Genomic DNA, 10,169 nt, shown 5'->3' on the forward strand with positions numbered 1-10,169 from the left:
GAGCGAGGGGAGAGGGACAGGGAGCGAGGGACAGGGAGCGAGGGGACAGGGAGCGAGGAGACAGGGAGCGAGGAGACAGGGAGCGAGGGGACAGGGAGCGAGGGGGCAGAGATCAGGGAGCGAGTGGACAGGGAGCGAGGGGGCAGGGAGCGAGTGGACAGGGAGCGAGGGGGCAGGGAGCAGGGAGCGAGTGGACAGGGAGTGAGGGGACAGAGAGCGAGGGGACAGAGAGCGAGGGGACAGAGAGCGAGGGGACAGAGAGCGAGGGGACAGAGAGCGAGGGGACAGAGAGCGAGGGGACAGGGAGCGAGGGGACAGGGAGCGAGGGGACAGGGAGCGAGGGGACAGGGAGCGAGGGGACAGGGAGCGTGGGGACAGGGAGCGTGGGGACAGGGAGCGTGGGGACAGGGAGCGAGGGGAGAGGGACAGGGAGCGAGGGGAGAGGGACAGGGAGCGAGGGGACAGAGAGCGAGGGGACAGGGAGCGAGGGGACAGGGAGCGAGGGGACAGGGAGCGAGGGGACAGGGAGCGAGGGGACAGGGAGCGAGGGGACAGGGAGCGAGGGGACAGGGAGCGAGGGGACAGGGAGCGAGGGGACAGAGAGCGAGGGGACAGAGAGCGAGGGGACAGAGAGCGAGGGGACAGAGAGCGAGGGGACAGAGAGCGAGGGGAGAGGGACAGGGAGCGAGGGGACAGAGAGCGAGGGGACAGAGAGCGAGGGGACAGAGAGCGAGGGGACAGAGAGCGAGGGGACAGAGAGCGAGGGGACAGAGAGCGAGGGGACAGAGAGCGAGGAGACAGAGAGCGAGGGGACAGAGAGCGAGGGGAGAGGGACAGGGAGCGAGGGGACAGAGAGCGAGGGGACAGAGAGCGAGGGGACACAGAGCGAGGGGACACAGAGCGAGGGGACACAGAGCGAGGGGACACAGAGCGAGGGGACACAGAGCGAGGGGACACAGAGCGAGGGGACACAGAGCGAGGGGACACAGAGCGAGGGGACACAGAGCGAGGGGACACAGAGCGAGGGGACACAGAGCGAGGGGACACAGAGCGAGGGGACACAGAGCGAGGGGAGATGGACAGGGAGCGAGGGGAGAGGGACAGGGAGCGAGGGGAGAGGGAGCGAGGGGGCAGGGACAGGGAGCGAGGGGAGAGGGACGGGGAGCGAGGGGAGAGGGACGAGGAGCGAGGGGAGAGGGACGGGGAGCGAGGGACAGGGAGCGTGGGGAGGGGTACAGGGAGCGTGGGGAGGGGTACAGGGAGCGTGGGGAGGGGTACAGGGAGCGTGGGGAGAGGGACAGGGGGAGAGGGGAGAAGGAGCGAGGGGAGAGGGACAGGGAGCGTGGGGAGAGGGAGCGAGGGGACAGGGAGCGAGGGGACAGGGAGCGTGGGGACAGGGAGCGAGGGGAGAGGGACAGGGAGCGAGGGGAGAGGGAGCGAGGGGAGAGGGGACAGGGAGCAAGGGGACAGGGAGCGAGGGGACAGGGAGCGAGGGGACAGGGAGCGAGGGGACAGGGAGCGAGGGGACAGGGAGCGAGGGACGAGGGACAGGGAGCGAGGGACGAGGGACAGGGAGCGAGGGGAGAGGGAGCAGGGGACAGGGACAGGGAGTGAGGGGAGAGGGACAGGGAGCGAGGGGAGAGGGACAGGGAGCGAGGGGAGAGGGACAGGGAGCGAGGGGAGAGGGACAGGGAGCGAGGGGACAGGGAGCGAGGGGAGAGGGACAGGGAGCGAGGGGAGAGGGAGCGAGGGGGCAGGGAGCGAGGGGGCAGGGACAGGGAGCGAGGGGACAGGGAGCGAGGGGACAGGGAGCGAGGGGACAGGGAGCGAGGGGACAGGGAGCGAGGGGACAGGGAGCGAGGGGAGAGGGGACAGGGAGCAAGGGGACAGGGAGCGAGGGGACAGGGAGCGAGGGGACAGGGAGCGAGGGGACAGGGAGCGAGGGACGAGGGACAGGGAGCGAGGGGAGAGGGACAGGGAGCGAGGGGAGAGGGAGCAGGGGGACATGGAGCGAGGGGAGAGGGACAGGGAGCGAGGGGAGAGGGACAGGGAGCGAGGGGAGAGGGACAGGGAGCGAGGGGAGAGGGACAGGGAGCGAGGGGAGAGGGAGAGGGAGCGAGGGGGCAGGGAGCGAGGGGGCAGGGACAGGGAGCGAGGGGACAGGGACAGGGAGCGAGGGGACAGGGAGCGAGGGGACAGGGAGCGACGGGACAGGGAGCGACGGGACAGGGAGCGAGGGGAGAGGGAGCGAGGGGAGAGGGACGGGGAGCGAGGGGAGAGGGACGGGGAGCGAGGGGAGAGGGACGGGGAGCGAGGGGAGAGGAACAGGGAGCGAGGGACAGGGAGCGTGGGGAGGGGTACAGGGAGCGTGGGGAGGGGTACAGGGGGAGAGGGGAGAAGGCGCGAGGGGAGAGGGACAGGGAGCGTAGGGAGAGGGAGCGAGGGGACAGGGAGCGAGGGGACAGGGACGGGGAGCGTGGGGAGAGGGACAGGGAGCGAGGGGAGAGGGACAGGGAGCGAGGGGAGAGGGACAGGGAGCGAGGGGAGAGGGGACAGGGAGCAAGGGGACAGGGAGCGAGGGAACAGGGAGCGAGGGAACAGGGAGCGAGGGGACAGGGAGCGAGTGGACAGGGAGCGAGGGGACAGGGAGCGAGGGGACAGAGAGCGAGGGGACAGAGAGCGAGGGGACAGAGAGCGAGGGGACAGAGAGCGAGGGGACAGAGAGCGAGGGGACAGAGAGCAAGGGACGAGGGACAGGGAGCGAGGGGAGAGGGACAGGGAGCGAGGGGAGAGGGACAGGGAGCGAGGGGAGAGGGACAGGGAGCGAGGGGAGAGGGACAGGGAGCGAGGGGAGAGGGACAGACCTGAGACTCTCTGTAGAGTGTTAGCAGAACAGCATATCCACCAGACCTCTTCTGGGGCACGTATTCCCTCTTCCTCCTCCCTCCTTCCCTCTCTTTCCTAGAGGGCTGTTTGGTGGGCTGAGCCAGGTTGTTGTTGCTACGGCGACTAGGGGCCACCGTCACACCGCTGGGAAGGGAGTGGATGGGAGCGTCTGGACCTGGAAGGGGGTGGGAGGGACGGGGAAGAGAAACGTATGATCAATCTGTCACTCCATCCATCCATCTCTCTCCATCCATCCATCTCTCTCCATCCATCCATCTCTCTCCATCCATCCATCTCTCTCTCCATCCATCCATCCATCTCTCTCCATCCATCCATCTCTCTCTCCATCCATCCATCCATCCATCTCTCTCTCCATCCATCTCACCTTTCTCTCTGTAATGCCTCTGTAACTTCTCATCCAGTATCTTGCAGATTCCGTCTCCAAAGTTCTGTAGAATCTTAGCCTCTCGAGCGTTCTGGAGAGGGAGGGGGTACTTCTTCAACGAACTGATAGCCTGGTAAGAGAGAGAGAGAGGGGGTATTTCTTCAACGAACTGATAGCCTGGTAAGAGAGAGAGGGAGAGGGGGTACTTCTTCAACGAACGGATAGCCTGGTAAGAGAGAGAGGGGGTACTTCTTCAACAAACTGATAGCCTGGTAAGAGAGAGAGAGAGGGTACTTCTTCAACGAACTGATAGCCTGGTAAGAGAGATAGAGAGGGTTCTTCTTCAACGAACTGATAGCCTGGTAAGAGAGAGAGAGAAGGGGTACTTCTTCAACGAACTGATAGCCTGGTAAGAGAGAGAGAGAGAGAGGGGGTACTTCTTCAACGAACTGATAGCCTGGTAAGAGAGAGAGAGAGAGAGGGTACTTCTTCAACGAACTGATAGCCTGGTAAGAGAGAGAGGGTCTTCTTCAACGAACTGATAGCCTGGTAAGAGAGAGAGGGAGGGGGTACTTCTTCAACGAACTGATAGCCTGGTAAGAGAGAGAGGGAGGGGGGTACTTCTTCAACGAACTGATAGCCTGGTAAGAGAGAGAGGGAGGGGGTACTTCTTCAACGAACTTATAGCCTGGTAAGAGAGAGAGGGAGGGGGGTACTTCTTCAACGAACTGATAGCCTGGTAAGAGAGAGAGTGAGGGGGTACTTCTTCAACGAACTGATAGCCTGGTAAGAGAGAGAGGGAAGGGGGTACTTCTTCAACGAACTGATAGCCTGGGAAGAGAGAGAGGGAGGGGCTACTTCTTCAACGAACTGATAGCCTGGTAAGAGAGAGAGGGAGGGGGTACTTCTTCAACGAACTGATAGCCTGGTAAGAGAGAGAGGGAGGGGGTACTTCTTCAACGAACTGATAGCCTGGTGAGAGAGAGAGAGAGAGAGGGGGTACTTCTTCAACGAACTGATAGCCTGGTAAGAGAGAGAGGGGGTACTTCTTCAACGAACTGATAGCCTGGTAAGAGAGAGAGGGAGGGGGTACTTCTTCAACGAACTGATAGCCTGGTGAGAGAGAGAGAGAGAGAGGGGGTACTTCTTCAACGAACTGATAGCCTGGTAAGAGAGAGAGGGGGTACTTCTTCAACAAACTGATAGCCTGGTAAGAGAGAGAGAGAGGGTACTTCTTCAACGAACTGATAGCCTGGTAAGAGAGAGAGAGAAGGGGTACTTCTTCAACGAACTGATAGCCTGGTAAGAGAGAGAGAGAGGGGGTACTTCTTCAACGAACTGATAGCCTGGTAAGAGAGAGAGAGAGAGAGAGAGAGGGTACTTCTTCAACGAACTGATAGCCTGGTAAGAGAGAGAGGGGGTACTTCTTCAACGAACTGATAGCCTGGTAAGAGAGAGGGGGAGGGGTTACTTATTCAACGAACTGATAGCCTGGTAAGAGAGAGAGAGAGAGGGGGTACTTCTTCAACGAACTGATAGCCTGGTAAGAGAGAGAGGGAGGGGGTACTTCTTCAACAAACTGATAGCCTGGTAAGAGAGAGAGGGAGGGGGGTACTTCTTCAACGAACTGATAGCCTGGTAAGAGAGAGAGGGAGAGTCAGGTGTTTTAGTGCTGGTCTGGAACAAAAGCCTGCACACCCTGGGGGACCCCAGTAGCATGCAGAACGTGTCCTGGGTTATAAAGGCTGTTGTAGCTAGTTACCTTGTGATTCACCTAGTGCAAGTCCTTATAGCCCGAGTGTGTTTGTTTACCTTCTGATAAACGTACTGGGTCTTCTGTCCCTTCTCTGCCGCCTGGTCCCGGAGCTCTGACAGCCACTGGAGGAAGAGGGGGTTGGGGCACGGGGGCAGGGTGCGCTTCCTACCCAGACGGACATGCTCTACAGCTGGCATCACTGTGCCTCTAGTCCAGCCACATGGCTAATGGTACTGGGAGAGAGAGAGAGAGAGAAATAAAGACATGCGGAGTGTTGTTGTTGTTTTGCTCCGCGGCCAGCAAACCTTTTCCCGTTTTCTAAACGTTTTGCGCATGTGCTACCTTTATACAAAACCCTGTGAATACAACAAAAAAAAAACAAGCATTTTAAGACGATATTTTATCAATATCGTTTATTAAATAGTCTACTCAACTAAACTAGAAGAACATTAAAGCAACGGTACATTTGCCGCAATAACTTGTTTAACAGCTGTTAGATGATAAACTAGTTTACACACTGAAGTTGGGTTAAGCAGGCTAACGTTAGCTGGCTAACCATCTACAGTCACTGTCTTGCTCTGACAATATTTAAAACAGCGCGCTGGATGAATACACATCATGTTAAGTCAGATCTGTTTTTCTATTATTATTAATAGTTGCATTAAAAACAAAATAGGTACCTTTAGATTGTTGGTTGTGTTTCCACCACGCAACCTGCCGCCTTCCTGGTCAAAGGGTCACGTGACAGGAACAAAACGATCCGACAGCGTTTCAGCGCCGTCCGTCGGCGACAATTACAACTTTTTAAAAGAAAGTTAAAGCTGTATCTTGTATCAAATAAAGAAAGATGAAAGTCAACGATGTAGTAGTAGTTAGTAAAAAAAAAAAAATGCCCCAATGAAGCTACATGCACAAAATCTTTTTTTTAATTTTTTAAACGCGAGGTAGGAAGCCTAAAGTGCAGAACCAATTTTTATTAAAGAAAAAAGATTTGCAATAACTGAAGCACAGGTGGTTTACGTGCTCATTTTCAAATCAGTATTATGAAATGTTAACTCAGTAAATATGCTTGTGACTTTTAACATTGCCATTGTTTGTTATATATTAGCCTACAAATGTGTAGCCCAAAGATTTCCAGATAAATAGACCTTTGTGATGCAATGTTTTTCCCCAATCAGGCTCCCGTGTACCATGTGTGTCTCTCTCTCTCTGTCTCTCTCTCTCTCTCTCTGTCTCTCTCTCTGTGTCTCTCTCTCTCCCTGTCTCTCTCATTAAATTCAAAGGGCTTTATTAGCATGGGAAACGTGTTTACATTGCCAAAGAAAGTGAAATAAACAATTCAAAATGAACATTAAACATTACACTCACCAAAATTATAGACGTCATATTATATACAGTGTATACAGCAAGTTAGTTTTAAGAACAAATTCTTATTATCAATGACAGCCTCAGAACAGTGGGTTAACTGGTCTAGGAACAGTGGGTTAACTGGTCTAGGGACAGTGGGTTAACTGGTCTAGGGACAGTGGGTTAACTGGTCTAGGGACAGTGGGTTAACTGGTCTAGGAACAGTGGATTAACTGCCTTGTTCAGGGGCAGAACAACAGATTTTGTAACTTGTCAGCTCGGGGGATATGATCTAGCAACCCTTGCGTTACTAGTCCAACACTCTAACCACTAGGCTACTTGGCTACATAATGATGTGCAAATAGTTACAAAAGTACACAAGGGAAAATAATTAAACATAAACATGGGTTGTATTTACAATGGTGTTTGTTCTTCACTGGTTGCCCTTTTCTTGTGGCAACAGGTCACAAATCTTGCTGCTGTGATGGCACACTGTGGAATTTCACCCAGTAGATATGGGAGTTTATCAACATTGGATTTGTCTTCAAATTCTTTGTGGGTCTGTGTAATCTATCTCACACACACACACACACAGCTCTTATTTTCTATTCATTTAAACAGAATAAAAAACTGAAGTGATTGAACTACAGATACACAGTAGGCCAATATTTTATACATTCCAGGAAATAGATTTAATATTGAGTAATAAGTGTCACCATGATTGTCATATAAAACACCGCCTGAACACACAGACAGCATTCACAACCCATCAACCAATCAACACAATCTTTTGGCGTTAACCGACAGCAAGGCAAGCTTTGCAACACGGTAAGGAAAGTCTTAGAAAGAAAGAAACATTTTCAAATCTCACCGTTTTACTGGCCGTAGACAACCACAACAACAAACGAACGCAGTAGTGGTTTTTGATACAGTACACAACTAAATAGAACAATTTGATACAACAAGTTACATTTTTAGTGTGATAAACCCAAAAAAACAAAACCCCAGATACAACCAGGTCCGTATTTATTGGCACCCTGGATAAAGATAAGCAAAAATAAAACAATATAACATACTGAGATATATTTTCAAAAAAAAAAAAAAAAAAAAGTGGAATTAAACTATTTTATAACAATACAATTGCTCAGAAAATGAGATTTTGTTGAACAGGAAATACGTACAAACCCCCCCCCCCCCCTCCCTAAAAAAAGATTGGGGTTCTTGGCACACCTGTTGTCAATGCTCCAGCACCCTGCGAGGATAACACCACTGAGCCCATTTCTAAAATGTTTTATGTGACTGGAGAACACGTTGGTAGGGATCTTAATCCATTCCTCCACACAGAATCAAAAGCCCCGGGGACTGAGGTGACTATTGCAGCATCTAGATGTGTGGGTAAATGTTCGATTCGTCCTGGGGGTCATTATCATCTAGCTGGAAGATCCATTTGTGTCAGCCTCCTTGGCAGAAGAAATCAGGTTTTTGGCACACACACACAAAAAAATAATGTCCTGGTACTGGATAAAGTTCCTGATGCCCGTTGACCTTAAACAAGTGTCCCATGACCAGTGGAAACAAAACAGCCCCATAACATCAAAACATCCACCACCATGTTTTACAGTAGGTACGGAGGTTCGTTCCTGCATTTTCTTCTGTTCTTCAACGGCGCAAACCCACCGCTGTTGTGCGTTGAGGAGCTCTATTTACAGGTCATCTGACCAGAGCACCGGTTCCAATGCCGTTTAGCAAACACCAGGCGGTGGAAACACCAGGCGGTGGAAACACCAGGCAGGCGGTGGAAACACCAGGCAGGCGGTGGAAACACCAGGCAGGCGGTGGAAACACCAGGCAGGCGGTGGAAACACCAGGCGGTGGAAACACCAGGCGGTGGAAACACCAGGTGGTGGAAACACCAGGCAGGCGGTGGAAACACCAGGCAGGCGGTGGAAACACCAGGCAGGCGGTGGAAACACCAGGCAGGTGGTGGAAACACCAGGCAGGTGGTGGAAACACCAGGCGGTGGAAACACCAGGCAGGCGGTGGAAACACCAGGCGGTGGAAACACCAGGCGGTGGAAACACCAGGCCAGATGACATGAAAATATAGTTCTCTTTCGCTGAGCAATTGTATTGATATAAAATATATACCATTTCCCCATTTTGTTGAGCAGGCAATATCGCTCAGAATTATTTTGCTCATCTGTATCAAGGGGGGGGGGGGGGGGGGGGATAATAATGACGGACCTGACCATACCTACAGTACAGTCGTCATTCAAATGCCTGTCATCAATAGAAAACATCCCTATCTCTATCCCTCTCTCTCTAACGATCATTGTGATCTCAGCAATGCAGAAAGCAGATCGCCATTTTGGTTCTCTTTAACTTATGAGTAGTCAGGCACTTAGACAGTAGAAACACACACACAAACTAAATGCAGATTCCCAATCTCTAATAACAATGCCACATACAACAAACAGAAAACCGCACATCAAACATATGAATATGAAAACCTACAACAAACGCTACTTAACAGAAAAAACAACAGTGTTTTATAGTGGAGTTCTTTGTAACCCAAGAATCAGTCTAAATCCTATACTACACCTACAACAAATCTTAGCCTGGTTCTAGATCTGCTTGTGTTGTCTTGTCAAATGCAACAGGAGTTGGCTACACAGCACGAAACAGATCTGAGACCAGGATAGAATAAACGAACTGTGCTTTTCCAGTATGCTAGCAGTAATCTCTTCCATCAGAAGTTATATCGCTTCAGAGTCCTACTGGATATGAATGTAAACACGACTGGCACTTTGTCTCGCAGTCTCGGTCTTTAAACAGTAGTTACTGTTATAGGACACAGGGTTGGGATCAATTCCATTTAAATTCCAGTCAATTCAAATTGCACCTTTCAGAAGTTGTGGCATCACCCAGGTGGGTGCTACATGTTCGGCAATGGAGGTCTAGTACCTACAGAGGTCCAGTATCTACAGAGGACCAGAGGTCCAGTACCTACAGAGGACCAGTACCTACAGAGGACCAGAGGTCCAGTATCTACAGAGGACCAGAGGTCCAGTACCTACAGAGGACCAGTACCTACAGAGGTCCAGTATCTACAGAGGACCAGAGGTCCAGTACCTACAGAGGACCAGTACCTACAGAGGTCCAGAAGTCCAGTACCTACAGAGGACCAGTACCTACAGAGGAGCGGGTCCTGTGGAGGATGAGCGGGTCCTGTGGTGGAGGAGCGGGTCCTGTGGTGGAGGAGCGGGTCCTGTGGTGGAGGAGCGGGTCCTGTGGAGGAGGAGCGGGTCCTGTGGAGGAGGAGCGGGTCCTGTGGTGGAGGAGCGGGTCCTGTGGTGGAGGAGCGGGTCCTGTGGTGGAGGAGCGGGTCCTGTGGTGGAGGAGCGGGTCCTGTGATGGAGGAGCGGGTCCTGTGGAGGAGGAGCGGGTCCTGCGGAGGAGGAGCGTTGGAGAAGCAGGTGCGGTGCACTGATAAAGAGCTCTGGGTCTGTTTGTCAGACTGTCTTTGTTTCTCTCTGTATCGTCGAGGTCCCCTCCTCTCTCTGTATCGTCGAGGTCCCCTCCTCTCTCTGTATCGTCGAGGTCCCCTCCTGTCTCTGTATCGTCGAGGTCCCCTCCTGTCTCTGTATCGTCGAGGTCCCATCCTCTGGAGCGACACTGCCTTTCCAATCCAAATGGCCTCAACTCCCAGCCTTCCATCCCAAGTCAAACAGAGACATTCAGTCTCTCCACCATCTCTATTTTAAAATTTGCTGTTTGTTTATTTTCCTTTTTATGT

The 10,169-nt window shown here is 53.1% G+C and overlaps 1 protein-coding gene and 1 long non-coding RNA gene across 2 annotated transcripts in view; one reads left to right on the forward strand and one right to left on the reverse strand.

Annotated features, from left to right (window-relative positions):
* mus81 (MUS81 structure-specific endonuclease subunit) overlaps window positions 1–5,792 on the reverse strand; it is a 47,911-nt gene extending 42,119 nt beyond the window's left edge. Inside the window, exons 1-4 of the mRNA XM_090183414.1 lie at window positions 5,708–5,792; window positions 5,084–5,260; window positions 3,272–3,401; window positions 2,865–3,061 (exon numbers count right to left, since the gene is read on the reverse strand). Coding sequence (XP_090039540.1) covers window positions 2,865–3,061; window positions 3,272–3,401; window positions 5,084–5,224 — 468 coding nt within the window. The 5' untranslated portion in view covers window positions 5,225–5,260; window positions 5,708–5,792. The remainder of the gene's footprint in view (window positions 1–2,864; window positions 3,062–3,271; window positions 3,402–5,083; window positions 5,261–5,707) is intronic.
* Window positions 1–10,169, forward strand: part of LOC149980744 (uncharacterized) — a 139,938-nt gene that overhangs the window by 47,527 nt on the left and 82,242 nt on the right. The gene's annotated exons all lie outside the window — the stretch shown is intronic.

The sequence above is a fragment of the Oncorhynchus mykiss genome, chromosome 9, assembly GCF_057628025.1.
Source record: "Oncorhynchus mykiss isolate SJ-2025 chromosome 9, ASM5762802v1, whole genome shotgun sequence".
NCBI lineage: Eukaryota > Metazoa > Chordata > Actinopteri > Salmoniformes > Salmonidae > Oncorhynchus > Oncorhynchus mykiss.